Consider the following 27,510-nt stretch of genomic DNA (forward strand, 5'->3'; position numbering starts at 1 on the left):
CGCCATCACTGATATATTATATATATATACCGCCATCACTGATATATTATATATATATATACACCGCCATCACTGATATATTATATATACCGCCATCACTGATATATTATGTATATACCGCCATCACTGATATATTATATATATACCGCCATCACTGATATATTATATATACCGCCATCACTGATATATTATATATATATACCGCCATCACTGATATATTATATATACCGCCATCACTGATATATTATATATATATACCGCCATCACTGATATATTATATATATATACCGCCATCACTGATATATTATATATATACACCGCCATCACTGATATATTATATATATACACCGCCATCACTGATATATTATATACATACACCGCCATCACTGATATATTATATATATACCGCCATCACTGATATATTATATACATACACCGCCATCACTGATATATTATATATATACCGCCATCACTGATATATTATATATACACCGCCATCACTGATATATACACACCGCCATCACTGATTTATTATATATATACACCGCCATCACTGATTTATTATATATATATACACCGCCATCACTGATATATTATATATATACCGCCATCACTGATATATTATATATATACCGCCATCACTGATATATTATATATATACCGCCATCACTGATATATTATATATATACCGCCATCACTGATATATTATATATATATACCGCCATCTTCACTGATATATTATATATATACCGCCATCTTCACTGATATATTATATATACACACCGCCATCACTGATATATTATATATATACACCGCCATCACTGATATATTATATACATACACCGCCATCACTGATATATTATATATATATACCGCCATCACTGATATATTATATACATACACCGCCATCACTGATATATTATATATATACCGCCATCACTGATATATTATATATATACACCGCCATCACTGATATATTATATATATACCGCCATCACTGATATATTATATATATATATACCGCCATCACTGATATATTATATATATACACCGCCATCACTGATATATTATATATATATATATATACTGCCATCACTGATATATTATATACATACACCGCCATCACTGATATATTATATACATACACCGCCATCACTGATATATTATATATATATACCGCCATCACTGATATATTATATATATACCGCCATCACTGATATATTATATATACCGCCATCACTGATATACTGTATATATACTGCCATCACTGATATATTATATATACACACCGCCATCACTGATATATTATATATATATACCGCCATCACTGATATATTATATATATACACCGCCATCACTGATATATTATATATATACCGCCATCACTGATATATTATATATATCAGTGATGGCGGTAAATATAATATATCAGTGATGGCGGTGTATATATATAATATATCAGTGATGGCGGTGTATATATATGTATATATCAGTGATGGCGGTGGTATATATCAGTGATGGCGGTATATATACAGTATATATCAGTGATGGCGGTGGTATATATCAGTGATGGCGGTATATATACAGTATATCAGTGATGGCGGTGGTATATATCAGTGATGGCGGTATATATAAAATATCAGTGATGGCGGTGGTATATATCAGTGATGGCGGTATATATACAGTATATACGTGATGGCGGTGGTATATATCAGTGATGGCGGTATATATAATATATCAGTGATGGCGGTGGTATATATCAGTGATGGCGGTGGTATATATCAGTGATGGCGGTGGTATATATCAGTGATGGCGGTGGTATATATCAGTGATGGCGGTATATATAATATATCAGTGATGGCGGTATATATAATATATCAGTGATGGCGGTGGTATATATCAGTGATGGCGGTATATATACAGTATATCAGTGATGGCGGTGGTATATATCAGTGATGGCGGTATATATAATATATCAGTGATGGCGGTGGTATATATCAGTGATGGCGGTATATATACAGTATATACGTGATGGCGGTGGTATATATCAGTGATGGCGGTATATATAATATATCAGTCATGGCGGTGGTATATATCAGTGATGGCGGTGGTATATATCAGTGATGGCGGTGGTATATATCAGTGATGGCGGTATATATACAGTATATACGTGATGGCGGTGGTATATATCAGTGATGGCGGTATATATAATATATCAGTGATGGCGGTGGTATATATCAGTGATGGCGGTGGTATATATCAGTGATGGCGGTATATATAATATATCAGTGATGGCGGTGGTATATATCAGTGATGGCGGTATATATAATATATCAGTGATGGCGGTGGTATATATACAGTATATACGTGATGGCGGTGGTTTTTATCTTCGTGTTCCCATAGGAGGTCCTGGAGGAGGTGATGGGGTCCCCCATCCCGGAGCCGCGGCAGAGAACCCGTCTGCTCCGCTCGCAGTCTGAGAGCTCCGATGAGGTGGTGGAGCTGGATCTGTCCCATGGGAAGAAGGACGCCTTCGTGCTGGAGGTAAGAGAGCGGGTGACCCCCGACCCAGCCACCGCTACCACAACTCCCAGCATGCCCGCACAGCCAACGGCTATGAGTTGTAGTCTTGCAGCAGCTGGAGGTCCACAGTTTGGAGACCACTGCCCTGTAAAATAAATCGTCTTTTCTTCCAGATCGATGACACGGACGCCATGGAAGACGTTCACTCCCTCCTGACCGACGTCCCGCCCCCTCCAGGTGATGATCATGTGATCTCCATACATGAAAGAGTATCCTGTGTTATACTCCAGAGCTGCACTCACTGTTCTGCTGGTGTGAGGTCAGACCTTAGAGCTCATCCGCACTATGATAGATGAATACACCCCCAATCTGCTCTCAGGGTCACCTACAGGTAAGAAGTAGGTACTACACCCCCAATCTGCTCTCAGGGTCACCTACAGGTAAGAAGTAGGTACTACACCCCCAATCTGCTCTCAGGGTCACCTACAGGTAAGAAGTAGGTACTACACCCCCAATCTGCTCTCAGGGTCACCTACAGGTAGGAAGTAGGTACTACACCCCCAATCTGCTCTCAGGGTCACCTACAGGTAAGAAGTAGGTACTACACCCCCAATCTGCTATTAGGGTCACCTATAGGTAAGATGTAGGTACTAAACCCCCAATCTGCTCTCAGGGTCACCTACAGGTAAGATGTAGGTACTACACCCCCAATCTGCTCTCAGGGTCACCTACAGGTAGGAAGTAGGTACTACACCCCCAATCTGCTCTCAGGGTCACCTACAGGTAGGAAGTAGGTACTACACCCCCAATCTGCTCTCAGGGTCACCTACAGGTAGTAAGTAGGTACTACACCCCCAATCTGCTCTTAGGGTCACCTACAGGAAGGAAGTAGGTACTACACCCCCAATCTGCTCTTAGGGTCATCTACAGGTAGTATGTAGGTACTACACCCCCAATCTGCTCTTAGGGTCACCTACTGGGAGATTTCCGCTCTGAAGTTGCAGAATTGTGAGCGCTGCTCTGGAGTATAATACACGTTAATTCCAATAATCTCAGGTACTTAGTGGACACCGTACCTCTTACCACCATCTTGATATTTGCCCTATATGGTTTATTTACACAGTCATTTTTGTATTTTATGTTTTGTTTACCATATGTGTGTACAGGCACTTTATTCGTCTTAGTGGTTCCTTGTTCTGAGGGTGGGTCATCTGAGGCGGCCATGTTGGCTCCCCCCTGTCTTGTAGGGTGGCTCTGTGTTGAGCCTTTTAAGTGTTTTTCAATGTTTGTGTTTTATGTAAAATGATTTGATGGATCTCATTTTGGCTGTGCACATTTGGATGGTATTTTCTATTATTCTAAGAATCTTGTGACATTTGTTCTGCTTTGTTTCTTCAGGATTCTTCAGCTGTAACACAGAAGTCATGCCTGGGGTAAACAGCTGGACCTCGGATATACAGGTGAGTGTTTGTTACAATGTGTTTCCCCTCTTCCCTCCTCCGTTTCTGACTCTCTGATCTCCGGATTTTTAGATGTTCACCTCCGTCCGCGTCATTCGTCTCTCCAACGTGACCCTGACCAACCCGACCCTGAACAAGAGCTTCAACGACATGTGCGAGAACCTGCTGAAGGTGCGGGGCTCCGGGGGGGTCTGTAGAGAGACCACTTCATCACCCGTCACTGCTTGGTAGATACTGGGCCCCCCCATATTGGGAGCGGTGCCAACCTCTGTGTGTCACCCTCCGGGGCCCTGTGTGTAGGTACAAGAATCAGTATATAGAGAAAGGGGCCGAAGTGTTCACATGTATATACAGACAGGACCAGGAATGGAATCCTCCATGTGTCACCCTCCGGGGCCCTGTGTGTAGGTACAAGAATCAGTATATAGAGAAAGGGGCCGAAGAGTTCACATGTATATACAGACAGGACCAGGGATGGAATCCTCCATGTGTCACCCTCCGGGGCCCTGTGTGTAGGTACAAGAATCAGTATATAGAGAAAGGGGCCGAAGTGTTCACATGTATATACAGACAGGACTAGGAATGGAATCCTCCATGTGTCACCCTCCGGGGCCCTGTGTGTATGTACAAGAATCAGTATATAGAGAAAGGGGCCGAAGTGTTCACATGTATATACAGACAGGACCAGGAATGGAATCCTCCATGTGTCACCCTCCGGGGCCCTGTGTGTAGGTACAAGAATCAGTATATAGAGAAAGGGGCCGAAGTGTTCACATGTATATACAGACAGGACCAGGAATGGAATCCTCCATGTGTCACCCTCCGGGGCCCTGTGTGTATGTACAAGAATCAGTATATAGAGAAAGGGGCCGAAGTGTTCACATGTATATACAGACAGGACCAGGAATGGAATCCTCCATGTGTCACCCTCTGGGGCCCTGTGTGTAGGTACAAGAATCAGTATATAGAGAAAGGGGCCGAAGTGTTCACATGTATATACAGACAGGACCAGGAATGGAATCCTCCATGTGTCACCCTCTGGGGCCCTGTGTGTAGGTACAAGAATCAGTATATAGAGAAAGGGGCCGAAGTGTTCACATGTATATACAGACAGGACCAGGAATGGAATCCTCCATGTGTCACCCTCTGGGGCCCTGTGTGTAGGTACAAGAATCAGTATATAGAGAAAGGGGCCGAATTGTTCACATGTATATACAGACAGGACCAGGAATGGAATCCTCCATGTGTCACCCTCCGGGGCCCTGTGTGTAGGTACAAGAATCAGTGTATAGAGAAAGGGGCCGAAGTGTTCACATGTATATACAGACAGGACCAGGAATGGAATCCTCCATGTGTCACCCTCCGGGGCCCTGTGTGTAGGTACAAGAATCAGTATATAGAGAAAGGGGCCGAAGTGTTCACATGTATATACAGACAGGACCAGGAATGGAATCCTCCATGTGTCACCCTCCGGGGCCCTGTGTGTAGGTACAAGAATCAGTATATAGAGAAAGGGGCCGAAGTGTTCACATGTATATACAGACAGGACCAGGAATGGAATCCTCCATGTGTCACCCTCCGGGGCCCTGTGTGTATGTACAAGAATCAGTATATAGAGAAAGGGGCCGAAGTGTTCACATGTATATACAGACAGGACCAGGAATGGAATCCTCCATGTGTCACCCTCCGGGGCCCTGTGTGTAGGTACAAGAATCAGTATATAGAGAAAGGGGCCGAAGAGTTTACATGTATATACAGACAGGACCAGGAATGGAATCCTCCATGTGTCACCCTCCGGGGCCCTGTGTGTATGTACAAGAATCAGTATATAGAGAAAGGGGCCGAAGTGTTCACATGTATATACAGACAGGACCAGGAATGGAATCCTCCATGTGTCACCCTCCGGGGCCCTGTGTGTAGGTACAAGAATCAGTATATAGAGAAAGGGGCCGAAGAGTTCACATGTATATACAGACAGGACCAGGGATGGAATCCTCCATGTGTCACCCTCCGGGGCCCTGTGTGTAGGTACAAGAATCAGTATATAGAGAAAGGGGCCGAAGTGTTCACATGTATATACAGACAGGACTAGGAATGGAATCCTCCATGTGTCACCCTCCGGGGCCCTGTGTGTATGTACAAGAATCAGTATATAGAGAAAGGGGCCGAAGTGTTCACATGTATATACAGACAGGACCAGGAATGGAATCCTCCATGTGTCACCCTCCGGGGCCCTGTGTGTAGGTACAAGAATCAGTATATAGAGAAAGGGGCCGAAGTGTTCACATGTATATACAGACAGGACCAGGAATGGAATCCTCCATGTGTCACCCTCCGGGGCCCTGTGTGTAGGTACAAGAATCAGTATATAGAGAAAGGGGCCGAAGTGTTCACATGTATATACAGACAGGACCAGGAATGGAATCCTCCATGCTTTGCATTCCTGGCTGCACCCAGGGAGCTAAATGCAATTTAAAATAGAAACAATTGTAACAATGTATCAGTGCAGGTTAAAGGGGTATTCCGACTTTATACATCTTATCCCCTATCCAAAGGATAGGGGATAAGATGTATGATCGCGAAGGTTGTGCCTCTGGGGACCCCTGTGATTTAGGTGCAGCCCCCGGCATTCTGTGCCGGGTGCTGCCTCCGAGACGGGGACGTGATGTCACGGCCACGCCCCCTAGTGATGTCACACCACGCCCCTGCATTCATGCCTAAGGGAGCGGCATGATGTCATGCTAAGCCCCTCCATTCATGTCTATGGGAGGGTGATGTGACATCAAGGCCACACCCCTAGTGATGTCACACCACACCCCTCCCTTCATGGCTATAGGAGGGGCATGACATCAAAGCCACACCCTTAGTGACTTCACACCACGCCTCTCTGTTCATGGCTATAGGAGGGGCATGACGTCATGGCCACACCCCTAGTGACTTCACACCACGCATCGTAGTCACGACCCCTCCCATAGACATGAATGGTGGTATGTGGCGTGATGTCACTAGGGGGTGTGGCAGTGGTGTGAAGTCACTAGGGGGCGTGGCCGTGACGTCGCGTCCCCGTCTCGGAGGCAGCGCCCGGCACAGAATGTCGGGTGCTGCACAGAGATCGTGGGGGTCCCCAGAGGCGGGACCCCTGTGATCATACATCTTATCCCCGATCCTTTGGATAGGGGATAAGATGTATAAAGCCGGAATACGTAATATGTAAACAAGACTGTTCCAAGTCACTGACAGCAATCGGAGGTCTAGTAAACGCTGACGAGGTATAATACGGTGGGTGAGTGTGCGGCAGTAATGGGGCTTCTCATGTTTCCTGGCAGAGTCTGTACTTTAAGCTGCGCTCCATGGTGCCGTGCTGCCTCTGTCACGTTAACTTCACGGTGGCCGTGCCGGAGGACGAGTCCATACAGGTGAGTGCCGCCTCTCATGTAACCTAATTCATCGGCTCGGGTGCTGTAGAGGGCGGTGCTAAATTTGTCGTCTCATTCCAGGTCGCAGTCACCGCGGTGGCAATTTCTTACGACAAACTAGACGCATCACAGAGCAGTAAAAACAAAACGGCGGAACGTCAGCAACCGCGAGGTGAGGAGCCGAAAACCTTAATCTCCTCACATTGTATCTCTCTGTGCTGGACTTGTAATCTTCACTGATACATTGTAACAAACTCAGCAGCTGTTGTCTGACTGACCTAACTCTGTTGTCTCCAAGTCTCTGCAGACACCGAGGAGCAGCTACAATTCCCCCTAGAGTTATCCTCCGAATCTCCAGGACTACAGCCGTTCTCCCCAGCCAAAGGTGTGATGTCATACAGGGGGCGGGGCTGTGATCACATGTCATTATATTACTATTATATTATATCAGTGATGTCATACAGGGGGCGGGGCTGTGATCACATGTCATTATATTACTATTATATTATATCAGTGATGTCATACAGGGGGCGGGGCTGTGATCACATGTCATTATATTACTATTATATTATATCAGTGATGTCATACAGGGGGCGGGGCTGTGATCATATGTCATTATATTACTATTATATTATATCAGTGATGTCATACAGGGGGCGGGGCTGTGATCATATGTCATTATATTACTATTATATTATATCAGTGATGTCATACAGGGGGCGGGGCTGTGATCACATGTCATTATATTACTATTATATTATATCAGTGATGTCATACAGGGGGCGGGGCTGTGATCACATGTCATTATATTACTATTATATTATATCAGTGATGTCATACAGGGGGCGGGGCTGTGATCATATGTCATTATATTACTATTATATTATATCAGTGATGTCATACAGGGGGCGGGGCTGTGATCATATGTCATTATATTACTATTATATTATATCAGTGATGTCATACAGGGGGTGGGGCTGTGATCACATGTCACTATATTACTATTATATTATATCAGTGATGTCATGCAGGGGGTGGGGCTGTGATCACATGTCATTATATTACTATTATATTATATCAGTGATGTCATACAGGGGGCGGGGCTGTGATCACATGGCATTATATTACTATTATATTATATCAGTGATGTCATACAGGGGGCGGGGCTCTACTTCTATTAGTACAGTCACATGTCTATGTCTTGTCTTCCCACAGATCTCCAGGACAGGACGTCTTCCCCGTCTGGTGCCCCCCTTAGAGGTAAGTTCTTGGGCCTTGTGTGGGGGAAGCATCTTAATCTTATTCCTTGTGGAGATTTTGCGTCATCGGGAGACTTTGTGATGAGCCGGAGACGTCATCCATCTTTTTTCTTTGTCTTTTTGTCCCTGTCTCTGTGGTGCGTCTCCAGCCTCTGCCGCTGACTACAGTTCCTTTGCAGACAGATGCAGCAGCTGGATAGAACACATTAAAATGAGGGCTCAGACCATAAGACGCGGATCAGTAAAGACAAGTAGGATGCTGTGTGTTTATTCATTGTGCTGATTCTTCCAGGCCGGACATGTGATCCACGGCGGGGGGCGGAGCTACACAGATCAAACCCGCCAGAGCAGAGTGTGAAACCCATTGTATGTAGATAGGGCAATGGGCGGAGCTACATAAATCAAACCCACCTGAGCAGAGTGTAAACCCATTGTAATTAGATAGCGCCAGGCACTGGGCGGGCTACAGTGATCAAACCCACCAGAGCAGAGTGGAAACCCATTGTAATTAGAGAGCCCCAGGCACTGGGCGGAGCTACAGAGATTAAACCCGCCAGAGCAGATTGTAAACCCATTGTAATTAGATAGCGCCAGGCACTGGGTGGGGCTACAGTGATCAAACCCGCCAGAGCAGAGTGTAAACCAATTGTAATTAGATAGCGCCAGGCACTGGGCGGAGCTACAGAGATTAAACCCGCCAGAGCAGAGTGTAAACCCATTGTAATTAGATAGCGCCAGGCACTGGGTGGGGCTACAGTGATCAAACCCGCCAGAGCAGAGTGTAAACCCATTGTAATTAGATAGTGCCAGGCACTGGGCGGAGCTACAGAGATCAAACCCACCAGAGCAGAGTGGAAACCCATTGTAATTAGATAGCGCCAGGCACTGGGCGGAGCTACAGAGATCAAACCCACCAGAGCAGAGTGTAAACCCATTGTAATTAGATAGTGCCAGGCTCTGGGTGGGGCTACACAGATCAAACCCGCCAGTGCAGAGTGTAAGCCCATTGTAATTAGATAGCGTCAGGCACTGGATAGGGCTACAGAGATCAAACCCACCAGAGCAGAGTGTAAACCCATTGTATGTAGATAGGGCACTGGACAGAGCTACAGAGATCAAACCCACCAGAGCAGAGTGTAAACCCATTATAATTAGATAGCGCCAGGCACTGGGCAGAGCTACAGAGATCAATCCTGCTAGTGGAAAGTGTAAACCCATTGTAATTAGATAGTGCCAGGCACTGTGCGGGGCTACAGAGATCAAACCCACCAGAGCAGATTGTAAACCCATTATAATTAGATAGCGCCAGGCACTGGGCGGAGCTACAGAGATCAAACCCGCCAGAGCAGAGTGTAAACCCATTGTATGTAGATAGGGCACTGGGCGGAGCTACAGAGATCAAACCCGCCAGAGCAGAGTGTAAACCCATTGTAATTAGATAGTGCCAGTCACTGGGCGGGGCTACAGAGATCAAACCCGCCAGAGCAGAGTGTAAACCCATTGTATGTAGATAGGGCACTGGACAGAGCTACAGAGATCATACCCACTCGAGCAGAGTGTAAAGACATTGTATATAGATATCGCCAGACACTGGGTGGGACTACAGAGATCCAAACCACCAGACCAGAGTGTAAACACATTGTATATAGATAGCGCCAGGCACTAGGTTGGACTACAGAGATCAAACCCACCAGAGCAGAGTGTAAACACATTGTATGTAGATAGCGCCAGGCACTGGGTGGGACTACAGGGATCAAACCCACCAGAGCAGAGTGTGAAACACATTTTATGTCGATAGCGGCAGGGATTGGGTGGGGCTACAGAGATCAAACCCACCAGACCTGAGTGTAAACACATTGTATGTATATAGCGGCAGGCATTGGGCGGGGCTGCAGAGATCAAACCCCCCCCAGACCAGAGTGTGAAACACATTGTATGTAGATAGCGTCAGGCATTTGGCTGGCTACAGAGATCAAACCCGCCAGAGCAGAGTGTAAACCCATTGTATGTAGATAGGGCACTGGGCGGAGCTACAGAGATCAAACCCGCCAGAGCAGAGTGTAAACCCATTGTAATTACATAGCGCCAGTCACTGGGCGGGGCTACAGAGATCGAACCCGCCAGAACAGAGTGTAAACCCATTGTATGTAGATAGGGCACTGGGCAGAGCTACAGAGATCAAACCCACCCGAGCAGAGTGTGAACTGATTGTAACTAGATAGCGCCAGGCACTGGGCGGAGCTACAGAGATCAAACCCTTCAGACCAGAGTGTAAACCCATTGTATGTAGATAGCGGCAGGGATTGGGCAGGGCTACAGAGATCAAACCCACCAGAGCAGAGTGTAAACCCATTGTATGTATATAGCGGCAGGCATTCGGCGGGGCTACAGAGATCAAACCCCCCCCCCCCCCAGACCAGAGTGTGAAACACATTGTATGTAGATATCGGCAGGTGTTGGGCGGGCCTACAGAGATCAAACCCACCAGAGCAGAGTGTAAACACATTGTATGTAGATAGCGGCAGGCATTGGGCGGGGCTACAGAGATCTAACCCACAAGACCAGAGTGTGAAATACATTGTATGTAGATAGCTGCAGGGATTGGGTGGGGCTACAGAGATCAAACCCCCAAGACCAGGGTGTAAACACATTGTATGTAGATAGCGGCAGGGATTGGGCGGGCCTACAGAGATCAAACCCCCCAGACTAGAGTGTGAAACACATTGTATATAAATAGCGGCAGGGATCAAACCCACCAGACCAGAGTGTGAAACACATTGTATGTAGATAGCGCCAGGCACTGGACGGAGCTACAGAGATCAAACCCGCCAGAGCAGAGTGTAAACACATTGTATGTAGATAGCGGCAGGGATTGGGCGGGCCTACAGAGATCAAACCCCCAAGACCAGAGTGTAAACACATTGTATGTAGATAGCGGCAGGGATTGGGCGGGCCTACAGAGATCAAACCCCCCAGACTAGAGTGTGAAACACATTGTATATAAATAGCGGCAGGGATCAAACCCACCAGACCAGAGTGTGAAACACATTGTATGTAGATAGCGCCAGGCACTGGACGGAGCTACAGAGATCAAACCCGCCAGAGCAGAGTGTAAACACATTGTATGTAGATAGCGGCAGGGATTGGGCGGGCCTACAGAGATCAAACCCCCAAGACCAGAGTGTAAACACATTGTATGTAGATAGCGGCAGGGACTGGGCGGGCCTACAGAGATCAAACCCCCCAGACTAGAGTGTGAAACACATTGTATATAAATAGCGGCAGGGATCAAACCCACCAGACCAGAGTGTGAAACACATTGTATGTAGATAGCGCCAGGCACTGGGCGAAGCTACAGAGATCAAACCCTTCAGACCAGAGTGTAAACCCATTGTATGTAGATAGCGGCAGGCACTGCTATCCTGCAACTTGATTCTCTGTTCACCTCCAGAGCTGCACTCAGTGTTGGACTAGATCCCTCCTAAGGCTGCAGGAGGCATCAAGTTCTGCTGCCCCCTGCTGGTTCAGTGTCTGCACAGAGCATGCTCAGCAGTGAGGCATCGGACCTGAATGGTGAAGGGTTTGGTTTGTTGGGGGCCTCTCTCCTTTGGAGACGGGCTTGCGATGGACCGCATCCTCGTGCATGTTTTTTTGTGTGAACATTGCACTTTTTACTTGCACTTGGGTGATTTGAGAGCACGGACCTCGGCTTTCAAAAATATGATGGTAGTTTTATTCCTTTACAGTATTCAGTAAAGCTGCATTCACAATCCTACAGCTTAAATCTCCCAGAATTCCCTGCTTGTCCAGTGTGTACACAGAGAAAGCAATACAGGATATAAATCGAGATTTTCCTAACTTCCGCAACGGAAAATATTAGTTATATGAAGACAGGAGGCTCGTATCTTGCATTAATCTTTCTTTATTAATGCCCATAGCAGAAAATGAAAACTTTCAGTTTAATGTATTCAAAGAAAAATGTTTCTGAAAACTACAACTCCCAGCAGCCCCTTGGAGGTCTCAGTAGCCGATCATAGTCTGGTGGCCCCTATAAAGGGGACTGCTGTGCCATAACTCCTCCTCTTTCTTGACCTGACGTCTTAGCCGACACAGGATAGCCGAACATAGACTCCATATTGACTCCACAACTTTACGACGGACCTCTGGAACCGGAGCGCCATTGCATGAGCAGTCTTGGGATTGCCGTCTTCCGGATAACCGAACTGAAGAAACAACGTCCCAACGGGAATAACAGGAACATCTCAACCGCCGTCACATAGACACAGGCGATCTTCAGTATCCTGAAACCAGAGAAGAAAAGAACACCATAATAGGGTTGGGTAGGGAGGGAAGATACTCGCCTCCTGTCTTCATATAACTAATATTTTCCGTCGCGGAAGCTAGGAAAATCTCAATTTATATATCAGACAGGAGGCTCGTACCTTACAAGTTCAAAGCTAAACAGTAAACATCACAATATGACATGAAGAACCAGTAGATTTAGCTCACAGTAGAAAGGACCGACATGGATACGTGAGACTCCGGTCTGAAATAATTTGTGAAAAGTCGTCTCTGACGACCAGTCCGCCACTAAGAGCAGATCTGCAAGGGAGCCCCCTGAAGCAACTACCTTAGTGGCCATGGCACCCCTGGAAAAGTGTGCGCCGAAAAGGGAGACATCTATCCCCGCCATATCCATGGCGGATCAAACCAATCGGGCTAACGTCGCCGATGACACCGGCAGATGGGTCTGGACATAGGAAATAAGGAGCTGAGAGGACTCTGTAGACCGCAACCCCGCTGTCTGTGCTTCATATGTCTGAAGGCAACGAACAACACAGAGCCGAGGGTGGTCGGGGAAAAAAGGATAAAAGACCGAGTGAATCCCGGTCTTGGTCCTACGGACGACCGAAAACCGAACGCCCTTCGGCGAGAATTGACACCTGGAGACATCCAAGGCTTTTACGTCTGATACCCGTTTTATGGAGACCAAACATAAAAGGACGGTCAGCTTAAAAGATAATAATCGTAGGGGAAGGTCATCGTTATCCACCCATGCGGAAGATAAATCTAGTAGCTTAGTGACGTCCCAAGTGGCCTGGTATTTGGGACGCAGGGGCCGTTTAAACTTAATGCCCCTCAAGAGTCGACAAACCAGAGGATGTTTGCCAACGGGTAAAGTGTCTACCGGATTATGGTAGGCTGAGATGGCCGACCGGTAGACATTGATGGAACTAAAAGACTTCCCCGACTCAAAGGAGTCGGCTAAATAGTTGACCACTACGGACACAGGAGCGTGAATTGGATCAACCTGTTGTTGATCACACCAACGAACCCAGAGTCTCCAGGCTGATCGATATGCCGATCGAGTCCCGGGGGCCCAGGCCAGGGCGAGGAGATCCCTAGCTGATTTTGAAAGTTCGTTATCTGATTCCGAGACCCCGAAACCAACCACGCAAGGAGAGGCAAGTTGCCCTCCAACACCAGAGGATGGAGACCCCTGGTCGGATTGGTGAGGAGATGCTGGAAGTGAGGGAGCAACCGTGGATAATCGATCGCCATCCCCAGTAGGAGAGGAAACCACGGTTGAGTCGGCCACCAGGGGGTGATCAACACGATCGTCGCACTCTGGTTCATCACATGGAGGAGAACCTTGGGAATCATAGGAAATGGCGGAAACGCATAGTGCGTCACCACCGGCCAGCGTTGTCGAAACGCGTCGACTGCGCAAGCTGCCGGGTCCGGCTTCCAGCTGTAGAATTGGGGCAGTTGGTGGTTGAGGCGTGAAGCGAAAAGGTCCAACAGAAGTGGACCCCAGAGTTGCTGTAACGCCAGGAATACTGATCGATCCAGCTTCCAGTCACTGGCATCGATCAAGTAACGGGAATTCCAATCCGCCACTGAGTTGGAAACTCCCGGAATGTATTCCGCCACTGGTACCATGTCGCGGAGTAGGCAGAAGTGACAAAAGTCCTTAGCGATATCCGCCAGGATTTTGGACCTCGAACCTCCCAGGCGGTTGACGTATTGAACCGCCGTCACATTGTCCATGCGCAACAACACACAGCAGTTGTATGCGTGTGGTAAGAAACTTCTTATGGCGAAGAGTGCCGCCAAAAGTTCCATCGCGTTCATGTGTAACAGAGACTCCTCTGTGGACCACGTCCCTCCTGTAAAGGACTCTCCGCACCGAGCTCCCCAGCCCTGTCGGCTCGCATCCGACTCTATGATGAAGTCCGGGCTGAAGTTGAATATGGTCTTGCCATTCCACTTGACGGCTTGACGAAACCACCACTGTAATTCTTCCGCGGCTTCTGGACAGAGGGGTACCTCGTCCGCATATCTGAAGCCTTGTCAGAGGTGTAGTGTTTTTAGCCTCTGGAGGGCCCGGTAGTGAAGGGGGGCCGGAAATATAGCCTGGATGGAGGCCGATAGTAGGCCCACCAGATGCGCAAGGACACGTAGTGATACGTGGCCCTTGCGAAGTACAGCCCTGATCTCCTTGCGAATAAGGGCTAGTTTGGACTTGGGGAGCCGGAGAACCGCTTGTTGGGTATCCACCAAAAAACCCAGGAACTCCTTTTCCTGAGCCGGGATGAGCACAGATTTCTCGTGATTGATCAGGAAACCCAAGTCCTGTAACAGAGAAACCATCCAATGCATATGGGTAATGGCTTGAGCCCTGGACCGAGCCATAATAAGCAGATCGTCCAGATATATGATCATCCTTACTCCTCTGCGGCGCAGAGATGCCACCACAGGCTTCAGGAGTTTGGTGAGGCACCATGGGGCGGATGATAGGCCGAAGGGGAGGCAAGTGAATTGCCACATTTGACCTCTCCAAAGGAAGCTGAGAAACTGTTGGGATGATGGATGAATGGGCACGGTAAGGTAGGCGTCTTTTAAGTCTACCTTTATCAGCCAATCCCCTGGCCACAAGAGGTCCCGAAGGAAGTGGATCCCCTCTATTTTGAAGTGTCGATACACTACATGTTGGTTCAAATTGCGAAGGTTTATGACCGGGCGGAATCCGCCACCCTTCTTCTTGACTAAGAAGAGGTTGCTGATAAACCCCGGGTAGGTTGAATTGACCTCTGTCACTGCTCGTTTGGACAGGAGATCCTGTAATGCGTTGTCTATGAGAGCAATGTTTAGATCAGAGAATTTTATGGGGGGTGGAATTATGTCCAACACCGGAAGGGAGTGGAATTCAATTTGATACCCTGCCACCGTGTTGAGAATCCATGAGTCAGCCTTAATCGCAGACCAGGCGTGGGTAAAAGACTGTAGTCTGCCCCCCCACTGGGATATGTGAGTGTGTGTGTGTAGAGGAGTACTCACCAGTGAATGGACGGGAGCAGGGATAGCCTCGGGCACCACGTCCTCTCCATGGTCTACCCCTGGGAGGGAAGAACGGCGTGGGTTGCGCCACAGGAAGCTGGTAGGATGGAGGAGCATGTGCGTATTGAGCTGGGGCTCTGGGTGATGTCATGTAATAATTAGATCGGCCGGCAGAGCGGCCCTTATGTCTGCCGGCCTTAGCAAAAACCTTATTTGCGGGATTGGACTTTTTCAAGGACGTTTGGGCCTTGTCCAGGGAAGTAAATAAGCCCACAAATTTGTTTATCTCTTATAAGAGTATCGCCAAAAAGCATGCATTCAGCAGAGGGACCTGGTTCTGACTCAGCCAGATGGGACAGCTGAGGGTCCAATCGCATGAGTATGGATCTCCGCCTTTCGACTGAGCAAGTCGTATTTGCGGCTCCCAACATACAAATGGCCCTCTGGGCCCAACCTCTAAGTTGGGTGAGATCCACAGGCTGGCTGGATGCAGCGGCCTGTTCACAAAGGTTTAGGATCTTCGTCAAAGGTCCCAGGAGATCCAGGATACGGTCCTGTATTGATCTAAAGGAGCGTTCAATGCCCTTCTTAGGAAATTTACCATTTTTGGTAAGATACTTAATGAGGATGGGATCTACCTCTGGGTTATCGGTTACTTTCCTCGGGATCGAGGGTCTAGGGCATTCTGCCTTAAGCTTGCTTCTATTTGATCTCTCCAGGGACCTACGGGTCCAGTGCTCAACAAAGTTAGAGACCTGTGGGAGAGGCGCCCAATCTCCGGAGCGAGGGTGTGAGATCGCATCCGGGTCGAAAAATGGCTCTCCAAGAGAGTCAAGAATGGTTTCGCCCTGGGTCTCAGGGTTAGCGTTGCTGGGGAACGCAGTAGTCCCACCTTCCTCATCGTATGCGTCAGACTCTGCAGAGGATTCAGACTCCCCGGACGTATCCTCATCACAGGAGTCCACATAAGAGTCTGGCTTTGCTCGCCTGGCGGACCAATGCCTCTTAGTTGTTATCTCCTCGAGGCCCGAGGGTCGGAGAGAGTCTGGAGGTAGTGTGGGTTGGCTAACCGTGATAGAGGTTGCCCGGAGCATGGATGCATCTTCCCCTGCCGGAGAGTCGTGAGCGGGCACTGTGTGCTTACGCTTGTGCGAGGCTTTGCCTCTCTTAATAACCGGCTCATTTGTGATTGGCAACGGCACTGGTGGTAAGTGTTGATGAGACCCTGATGGTAATGCGGCAGATGCAAGGGTCGCTTGAACTGACTTGCTAATCAGTTCCTGAATTTGTGCAGCATTCATAAACTGCGCTGTTTCAGGTTGGGAGTTCAGCCCAGGAAGGGAGCTGGTATTGGCTTCCTCAGACATAGTAAAATATAGGACTATATGAGCAGTGTATATATATATATATATGCCGTATAGGTATATAGGGTCCTAAGGTCAGTGTGTATGTATATATATATATATATATATATATATGAGTATATATAGGATTCTGAGTGGGCGGTCAAGGGTGGGTAGACCTGCCTGAGGGGTATGAACCTATAGGACAACAATACCACAGGAGGACAGGAAGGGAGAACCTGTCACTGTAATAACAGAATTAGGGGAAAAAAACCTGTATATATAACTCAACAGATGCTCCGTAACGCTCAGGCTCCTACTCTCCTCACCGATAGCGCTGAACTGAGCGCTGTGGTGGGAGGTACAGCGGAGCCTGAGAGCCCAGGGACGTAATCTCGCGAGATTACGTCACTCCGGGTCTCTGATTGGTCGCTGGTTGTCGCCCCCTAGAGCGGGCCGCCCCCTCCGTGCGTGTCAGATGCGCGGGAAGGCCGTGAGCGGCGAGAAACAGCGACCTGAGGGGAGAAGAAGGAGAAAATGGCGCCGCAAGATGGTGCCGGGAGAAAAGGTAGGATGGGGGGGAGAGCGCAGGATTGTCAGCGGAGCCGACCTGCGCAGGAAAATAAGGTAGAGGGGGAAAAAATGGGGACACTGCGCAACAAGTACCGTGTCAGGGGAAAACAGGACTCAGTACAACCCGGCCGATTACCGCAGGTGCAGTCACCAGCAGGGAGAAAGGTCAGGGGTGTACAGGGCGTACAGGTAGTATACCCCTGAACGCTAGGAAAGGTATAAAATGATATGTGTGTATACAAGTACAAATGCTGAAGAGAGAAACTGATACTTATCTGTCGCTATGAGCAGAAAGAAAGAGGAGGAGTTATGGCACAGCAGTCCCCTTTATAGGAGCCACCTGGCTATGATTGGCTACTGAGACCTCAAAGGGGCTGCTGGGAGTTGTAGTTTTCAGAAACGTTTTTCTTTGAATACATTAAACTGAAAGTTTATTAATGCCCATAGTTTCTGCTATGGGCATTAATAAAGAAAGATTAATGCAAGATATGAGCCTCCTGTCTGATATATAACTCAGGATCAGTACAGGATAAGTAATGTATATACACAGTGACCTCACCAGCAGAATAGTGAGTACAGCTCTGGAGTATAATACAGGATATAACTCAGGATCAGTACAGGATAAGTAATGTAATGTATGTACACAGTGACCTCACCAGCAGAATAGTGAGTACAGCTCTGGAGTATAATACAGGATATAACTCAGGATCAGTACAGGATAAGTAATGTAATGTATGTACACAGTGACCACACTAGCAGAATAGTGAGTACAGCTCTGGAATAAAATACAGGATATAACTCAGGATCAGTACAGGATAAGTAATGTAATGTATGTACACAGTGACCTCACCAGCAGAATAGTGAGTACAGCTCTGGGGTATAATACAGGATATAACTCAGGATCAGTACAGGATCAGTAATGTAATGTATGTACACAGTAACCTCACCAGCAGAATAGTGAGTACAGCTCTGTATTTAGGGGTGACAGATCCTTTTTAGTACTAGGATTAGTGGTATCCGTCCCTCAGTCACACGTTGGCGGTCCCATCTTTAGGGCCCCGGTCCTGCTCCCGGGGATCAGTATCCGGTATCTTCCCCCTCGGTGGAGAATATGATCAGCACAGTCCACGTTATAACTTTCACGCTCTCCCGTGTCCAGTGATTTCTCCTTCTTTTCACTCACAATGAATTATTTTGAGATTTGCGCTCCTCGCTTCCTCCATCTTTTCGTTTTTCTTTTCAGCTTTAAGTTCTTTCGTGATTCTTTTTGCAGGAATGTCACTCTTGTACGAGCCGCCATCATTACTCCTGCGCTGGCATGTGATCTGCATGACTATCCGCCATGGGTTTTTCCCCTTTCCTCTCACCTCTGCCTGATGCCACGAGGCTGAGCTTCGCCAATATGGTGTCTTGTCTGCCGTCACCCAATGAGACCCCTATGTCGTCTATTTGTCGCCCTCCTCGCTGCTTCTCTTTCCCACAATTCTCTCTTCTCTTACAGTTACCTCCCTGGATAAGTCCAGTCCATTGTGTGAGGGGCACCTGCGGAACCGCCACGGCTCTGCTTTTGGTAGTCCGACCGTCTCCGTGGTCAAGATGACTCCTCTCTCCTTTATCCACGGGGCCAAAATAACCAAATATCTCGGTATTATCAACATGTTCTTTATACGCGAAACAACGTCGTTGCGCGAGGTGAGTCTAAAGAAAATGCAAAATCGGAATATTTAATGTTCAATGACAGCAAGCAGTGCTCTTGAGGAATTTTATAGGGGTACTCCACATTTTGTTCCGAACGCTTGGAGCAAGTGGCCGGGTCGTGAGGTCACTGCCACACCCCTCGTGACACCACGCCCCTCGATGTAATTCTATGGGAGGGGGCGTGGCATCTGCCACGCCCCCTCCCATAGAATTACATCGGCGGGGGCGGGGCGTCACGAGGGGTGTAGCCGTGACCTCACAAACCGGCCACTTGCTCCAATTATTCTAAACAAACGCCGGCGGGTGCTGTACAGAGATCGCGGGGGACCCAGCGTTGGGACCCCCGTGATCAAACATCTTATCCCCTATCCTAAGGGTAGGGAATAAGATGTCTAGGGGTGGAGTACCCCTTTAACCCCTTCCCCTAATAATAACCCCTTTGACCCCTAATAATAAAGTTTTAAATTTTAAAGGGGTACTCCAGGGAACTGACCTTATCCCTCTCCATAGGATAGAGACACTAATGCCCTATCCTGTAAATAGGGAATAGGTTCCATTCCCCAAGAATACCCCTTTTAACCCTTTGACACAGGGCATATACGTGCATTGTGTACGAGCTATGTGGCTATAAAGCGATCTCAGGAACTGCGCTTGCTTCATAGGCGATGGGTACTGACTGCTATAAGCAGCCAGGACTCACTGCAATTAATAGACATCAACCATCATGCTGATGTCCACCAATAATCCTTAAAAGGGTACTCCGGGGAACTAAACCCAAAGCCTATCCTTTCCCTCCCACCATCCTATTTAATGGTCTAAATATCGTTAATTAGCTATATAAAGCAGTTTCCCTTCTTTCATAAGTCATCCAGCCATCCACTGTGTCTCTGTCCAAGTCCCTCTCTGAAAGGAGCCCCCACCCTCCAGAAAGACGCTGACCACATGGTTTCTGCCCTGCACTGATGAGTGATGTTCCCTTGCTGGCATCAGCCCCTATGTGGACTTCTAGGGGGAATAATATAATAAATAAAATAATTTAAAAAATAATAAAAATTATTGATTAAAATCATCCCAAATTTAAAAAAATATCTAAACAATAACTGACATAATAAACTTAAAATAACTACAGATGATAGCGCAAAAAAAATGACCCCGATACAACCCCTGTATACGGAAAAATAGGAAAGTTATAGGGTTCAGATAAGGACAATAAGGAGATGTTTTTGTGCTTACCATAAAATCTCTTTCTCGTAGCCTTCATTGGGGGACACCTTACTGATCGGTATTTGCTCTTGCCACTAGGAGGCGCTGACACTAGAAAGAAAAAAAGTCGTCTCCTCACTGGCAGGATATACCCGCCCACTGGCAGTGAGGTAATCAGTTTTGTCACAAAGCTGTAGGAGAAGCCAACAAGACCGAAGTCCGAAGGACCCTGTAAAAGAATCCTGGAAAATTACCCTGAAAAGATCATCTGGACAAAAAAAGGACATGGGTGGGTGCGGTGTCCCCCAATGAAGGCTACTAGAAAGAGATTTTACAGTAAGCACAAAAAAATCTCCTTTTCTCGGTCGCTCTTCATTGGGGGATACCTTACTGATGGGACGTACCAAAGCAGTGCCCTAGGGTGGGAATAACAACCACTAGAAAAGAAGGGAAACAGTCAGAGACCAAACCCACTCACCTGTAAGGCTTGCGGACAGGGCCCCAGGCCGGAGACAACCGAGGCCCAGAAAGCAAGCTCCCGGAAGAGTCCCCATCCCTGGAGATGGGCTATGGCGCCAAGGAAGGGACCGTCGCATGCAGAGACTAAATCTACGGTCCAGATATATGAAGACAGACAAGAAAAAAGGTCGATTAGGAAGCCAGCCAGGCCGGAACCATCCCGGGAGACGGTAGAAAATCAGCCCCGAGAAACGCAGAACTAGACAAAGGGCGAGCCCGGCTGGAAAGCAAAAATGGAAAAGGGCCCAAAAAGGGAACCCATCCAGAGTTGACCGATGCAAGAGAACCTGGCAGAAAAAAACACCAGGAAGAGCAGCATACGCCTGAGCAGAAAATGATCTCCGAAGGTGGAAACCAGAACAACATTGGAAAACATCTGGAGACCCAAAACCCCTGTCCCAGGGGCCCGCCATGAGCACCCAGAAGGCAAAAGGAGCTCAAATGGTGTAATCCGGATGACCTGAACACCCCCCCATCCTGGGAGCACATGGGCCCCAAAGGAGACAGACATGGGAACTGGGGGTTCCTGAATTACCTGGAAGACCCTAGAAAGAAGCATCCCAGAACACTGAAGTGGCCAACATGGGAAGACAGAGGTGCCTGCAGCTCTTGGAAGACTCGTATCTGAAGGGGAAGGAAACCCAACAGCCATGCCCACTCCCCCACCTCCAAATGAGCGACCAGCCAGGGTGGGGCATATAACCCCCCTTTATTAATGTAAGAGGGGAGATATATACAGAGACACCGTCAGAACCACGTCCGCCGGCATCTGTGAGGGGAAGGAAGGCGGAGCCATGGTTTCCCCTCACCAGAAGGCCGCGGAATAGAGACGGGTCTGAAGGAGAAAGGACGGGGGCGGAGCACAGTTCCGAGTCCCGGCTCCGAACCAGGGAGTCAGAGGACAGATACAGCCTCTGATATCCCCGGCAGAAATAAGACCCCTGCAGCGTGCCAGACCGGAGAGCTCGCTGCGGGGAGGAGAGGGGCGGAGCTAGGCTCCGTAACGAGAGGCACAGATTCTCCCTTGTCGGTGCTCTGAAGGCAGAGCAGGGAGAGAGTCTCTCTACAGTTAAACTCCAGGTTCCAGCTCTGAACACAGGAAGAAGGGGGCGGAGCTACCTGCCGCCATTATGGCTCCCGCCAGCCAGCACAGCCGGGGGAGCTGAAAGCCGTGACTGTGTAGCAACAAGTACAGGGAGCTGCTGCAAAAGCCGACGGCTGCCCTGGACATAACAGGAGAGACTACAGTGAGAGAAAAGACCCCATTAAAGATAGTGCCGATTACCCCCTAAAACTGCCCCAAAGGACAAACAGGAACATATCGACCCCATAAATCCTGTGCAGGGGGGGGGGGGGGGACATACTCACCTGTGACTCCATCTTCATATACTCACCTAGAGTGGTCTTCAGACAGCTTTTTAGTCACCTGCATCACGTCATGCTGCTACAGTCCAGGACGGTGCTACCCCAGGTGCTGGCAGAGCAGGGGTTAATGGTGCATTCATTAATGTCTCGTGCCCCTTAGCCGCATATGGGCGAACAGGTAGCGCCGTGTTCCTGAATCCCCACCTGAAAAAGGGAAACAAAAAGGAGTAAAGCATCTAACTAAACAGCCCTTACTAGAAAATAATCATAAAAAAGACCAGTTCTGGGGAGCTCCCACACCTGTCTGCCTCCTGCTGACACTAGATAAAAACTGATGACCTCACTTCCAGTGGGCGGGCATATCCTGCCAGGGAGGAGCCAACTTTTTTCCTTTCTAGTGTCAGTGCCTCCTAGTGGCAAGAGCATATAAGGTGTCCCCCAATGAAGAGCGACCGAGAAATTAAACATAAAAAATTCAAGGTAGTAAAGTAAAACAAAACCTACCGTATTTTTCGCCCTATAGGACGCACCGGAGTATAAGACGCACCCAATTTATAGGTGCAAAATCTTTAAAAAAAAAATTTTTTTAACCTAATAGTGGTCTTCAATCTGCGGACCTCCAGATGTTGCAAAACTACAACTCCCAGCATGCCCGGACAGCCGTTGGCTGTCCGGGCATGCTGGGAGTTGTAGTTTTGCAACATCTGGAGGTCCGCAGATTGAAGACCACTGCATAGGAGGTAATACTCACTTGTCCCCTCCGCTCCGGACCCGTCACCGCTGCCCTGGATGTCGCTCCATCGCTGTCGCCGTGTCCCCGTCGCTCCGGAACGTCTCTGCTGCCGGCCGGGTATCCTCGCTCTCCGTCGCCGCCATCACGTACGCGACAACGTGATGACGAGGAAGGAGAGCGCCGGCCATACAGGGGATCCCTGAACGGAGAAGACACCGAGGAGGCAGGTAAGGTCCCTCCCGGTGTCCTGTAAGCACTAACCCGGCTATTCAGTCGGGCTGTTCGGGACGCCGCGGTGAAATCGCGGCGGTCCCGAACAGCCGGGTTAGTGTCACTTTCCCTTCAGACGCGGCTGTCAGCTTTGATCGCCGCGTCTGAAGGGTTAATAGAGGGCATCACCGCGATCGGTGATGTCCTGTATTAGCCGCGGGTCCCGGACGTTGATGGCCGCAGGGACCGCCGCGATAGGGGTGTATTCGCTGTATAAGACGCACCAACTTTCCCCCCCCCCCAGTTTTGGGGAAGAAAAAGTGCATCTTATACGGCGAAAAATACGGTATATAAATTGGGTTTCTTTGTAATCTTTTGGACCTAAAGAATTAAAATATCCTGCCAGGTTTACCGTAAAGTGCACAAAATGTTATGGTGTTTTGTTTTTCCACAAATAATATGTTTTTGGGGTTTCGGCATAGATTTTTTATGATCAAATTTAAGTTGTCATTACGATGTACGATTTTTCCCGCTCTGTAGAAATATGCGTTATGGCGAAGAGGAAAAAAAAAAGTTAGCCCAAACTTGCTGTGTTCTTTTAAAGGGGTACTCTGCTGGGACCCCGCCATCTCTGTGCAGTACCTGCCGTTATAAAAGTTATTTTGGGCGGGCGTGGTCGTGACAATATGCTACGCCCCCTCTGTTCATGTCTATGGAAGCAAGCCCCTCCCATAAACATAGATTGAGGGGGCTTGGTGTGATGTCAAGAGGGGGCGTGGCTTGGTGGGACGCTGTGGCCACGCCCACCCAAACCCAGCATTCTGAAAATAACTTTCAGAACGCCGGGTGCTGCACGGAGGTCGCAGGGGGTCCCACAATCAGACACAGGATAGGGGATAAGTTGTCTAGGGGCGGAGTACCCCTTAAAGGGGCTAAAGGCTGAATTGTAGAATGATAATATGTGATAGAATTGTCCATTCTGATTGGTTGTGTTTTCTTCAGGAAGGAGGAGTGAGCGGTTTCCTCCACGCCTTCATATGTGAAGTATTCGCCATGGTGCGCGCACACGTGGCTGCCTTAGGGGGGAACGCCGTGGTGTCCTACATTATGAAGCAGTGCGTCTTCATGGAAAACACCAATAAAAACCAGGTGGGTGGATGCACGGTGCGTGTGTTACGGATTATTAGGGTTCGGTATTACATATATAATCGATGGCTTCACTATAGAGGAACACGTACAAGTAAAATACAGGGTTATATATATATATATAGTGAGTAAAGTACAGGATTATATATATAGTAAGTAAAATACAGGGTTATATATATATATATAGTGAGTAAAATACAGGGTTATATATATATATAGTGAGTAAAATACAGGGTTATATATATATATATAGTAAGTAAAATACAGGGTTATATATATATATATAGTAAGTAAAATACAGGGTTATATATATATATATAGTAAGTAAAATACAGGGTTATATATATATATATAGTAAGTAAAATACAGGGTTATATATATATATATATATAGTAAGTAAAATACAGGGTTATATATATATATATATAGTAAGTAAAATACAGGGTTATATATATATATATATATATATATAGTAAGTAAAATACAGGGTTATATATATATAGTGAGTAAAATACAGGATTATATATATATAGTGAGTAAAATACAGGGATATATATATATAGTGAGTAAAGTACAGGATTATATATATAGTGAGTAAAATACAGGGTTATATATATATATAGTGAGTAAAATACAGGGTTATATATATATATAGTGAGTAAAATACAGGGTTATATATATATAGTGAGTAAAATACAGGGTTATATATATATATATATATATATATATATAGTGAGTAAAATACAGGGTTATATATATATAGTGAGTAAAATACAGGATTATATATATATAGTGAGTAAAATACAGGGATATATATATATAGTGAGTAAAATACAGGATTATATATAGATAGTTATAGATATATATAGAACAAAGCCTAGCCGAGCTCGCCTAATACAGGGGGAGGGGGGGGGGTCATTTACTTGTACTGTTGTAAAGACGCCCCCCCCCCCCCGTTTCTGAATCCGCGGTCTGCGCAGACGCTATAAGTGTTCAGGAAAGTTCTGGATTTCCGCTCTGAAGACTAGTGACTGCATCCTGACCGTCTCGGCTTCTGTCACCTTCTTTAGGCGCAGTGTCTCATTAACGTCAGCGGAGACGCCGTCATCTTCACACGGGAATTGGAGACAGACACGACGTCCTCTGCACCACAACAAAACGCGAGTCAGACAAGTGTCGGAGACGGAACGTGAAGGCATCGGGGGGGAGCTCTAAGGAACGATGCTGATCCGCAGAAAGCTGTGCCATTTTATCATTTATTGCTTCTTCTATCTTCATATCCAGATAATTCTATTGGACTGGTGTCACGAACATGAGATCCGCCATGTTTCCTGCCTCTGATCAAACAGTAGGTCTTCGTGGCCCTTGATTTTCATGGAGTGGCCCCCTGCACAGTCTCATAGACTGAAGGTGTTTGTGCCGTACACTCACATGTTGTGGTCACGCTCGTTCAGGCGGTACAGACATCTGCGGTCCCTGCATGCTTCTAGACAACAAGGCCCCTTAGTCTCACAATCTCCCGTTTCCTGCATGAGATTACTCACATTATTAATGGATCCGCCCAATGCAATCGATCCGCTGACATGAAGCGACTCTTCCTGGTTACAGATGGTACTATATATTTTACTTGTCTTCCCGGTTTCTCTAATAAGTTTCTAAGATGTCTCATCATGACTAATGCAGCAATAATGGGTCATGGAGACCCCCGTGCCTAATATAGAGGGTCATATCAAGGGGTCACCTTATCTATCTGCTGCCAACTGATCAAATACTGGGGTCATGAGGGTGTCATCCCATCGGACTCCAGGGGGCGCTCACTAGATTTATGTATAATCCATATTTACATCATATCTATATTTTTGATACGTTATTAAAAGTGTTTTATGTTTTAACAACTGACACGGGGGGAGGGGGATCATGGACTCGCATGGGGGAGGGGAGACAAATCTCACAATGGAAAGACTTGAATGTAAATATGGGACTTGTGCCAGACATTTCTAGATGAATAAACTTCTCCCAATAGTTGTTGAACCTTCATGAAAGATGATGAAAGTAAAAGAATAAATCGAAGTGAAGCTGCGGAGCTTGTTACAGTGTAGCAGTAGCTTTTACTTGCACTGTTGTGGTGTAACAAACCTTTAGAACTGGAGGGAACATTCAGAATATATTTGCTGCAGCTGTATGTCGTCTATATACCTGACCCCGTATGTCGTCTATATACATGATCCCATAGGTCGTCTGTATTCCTGACCCCGTATGTCGTCTATATACCTGACCCCGTGTGTCGTCTATATACCTGACCCCGTGTGTCGTCTATGTATACCTGACCCCGTGTGTCGTCTATGTATACCTGACCCCGTGTGTCGTCTATATACCTGACCCCGTGTGTCGTCTATGTATACCTGATCCCGTGTGTCGTCTATGTATACCTGACCCCGTGTGTCGTCTGTGTATACCTGACCCCGTGTGTCGTCTATGTATACCTGACCCCGTGTGTCGTCTATGTATACCTGACCCCGTGTGTCGTCTGTATACCTGACCGCGTGTGTCGTCTGTATACCTGACCCCGTGTGTCGTCTGTATACCTGACCCCGTGTGTCGTCTGTATACCTGACCGCGTGTGTCGTCTGTATACCTGACCCCGTGTGTCGTCTGTATACCTGACCCCGTGTGTCGTCTGTATACCTGACCCCGTGTGTCGTCTGTATACCTGACCCCGTG

At 47.4% G+C, this 27,510-nt stretch overlaps 1 protein-coding gene across 1 annotated transcript in view; it reads left to right on the forward strand.

The window, feature by feature from the left end:
* The window catches only part of C2CD5 (C2 calcium dependent domain containing 5), a 128,706-nt gene extending 101,649 nt beyond the window's left edge, over nucleotides 1–27,057 (forward strand). Inside the window, 12 exon segments of the mRNA XM_056554438.1 lie at nucleotides 2,404–2,544; nucleotides 2,697–2,760; nucleotides 3,922–3,983; nucleotides 4,056–4,154; nucleotides 7,310–7,399; nucleotides 7,481–7,571; nucleotides 7,698–7,784; nucleotides 8,615–8,659; nucleotides 8,808–8,909; nucleotides 19,417–19,607; nucleotides 24,646–24,792; nucleotides 25,860–27,057. Of these exon segments, the coding sequence (XP_056410413.1) occupies nucleotides 2,404–2,544; nucleotides 2,697–2,760; nucleotides 3,922–3,983; nucleotides 4,056–4,154; nucleotides 7,310–7,399; nucleotides 7,481–7,571; nucleotides 7,698–7,784; nucleotides 8,615–8,659; nucleotides 8,808–8,909; nucleotides 19,417–19,607; nucleotides 24,646–24,792; nucleotides 25,860–25,982 (1,242 nt within the window). The 3' untranslated portion in view covers nucleotides 25,983–27,057.
* Nucleotides 27,058–27,510: the final 453 nt, after the last annotated feature.

Source organism: Hyla sarda, unplaced genomic scaffold (assembly GCF_029499605.1).
Source record: "Hyla sarda isolate aHylSar1 unplaced genomic scaffold, aHylSar1.hap1 scaffold_72, whole genome shotgun sequence".
Classification (NCBI taxonomy): domain Eukaryota; kingdom Metazoa; phylum Chordata; class Amphibia; order Anura; family Hylidae; genus Hyla; species Hyla sarda.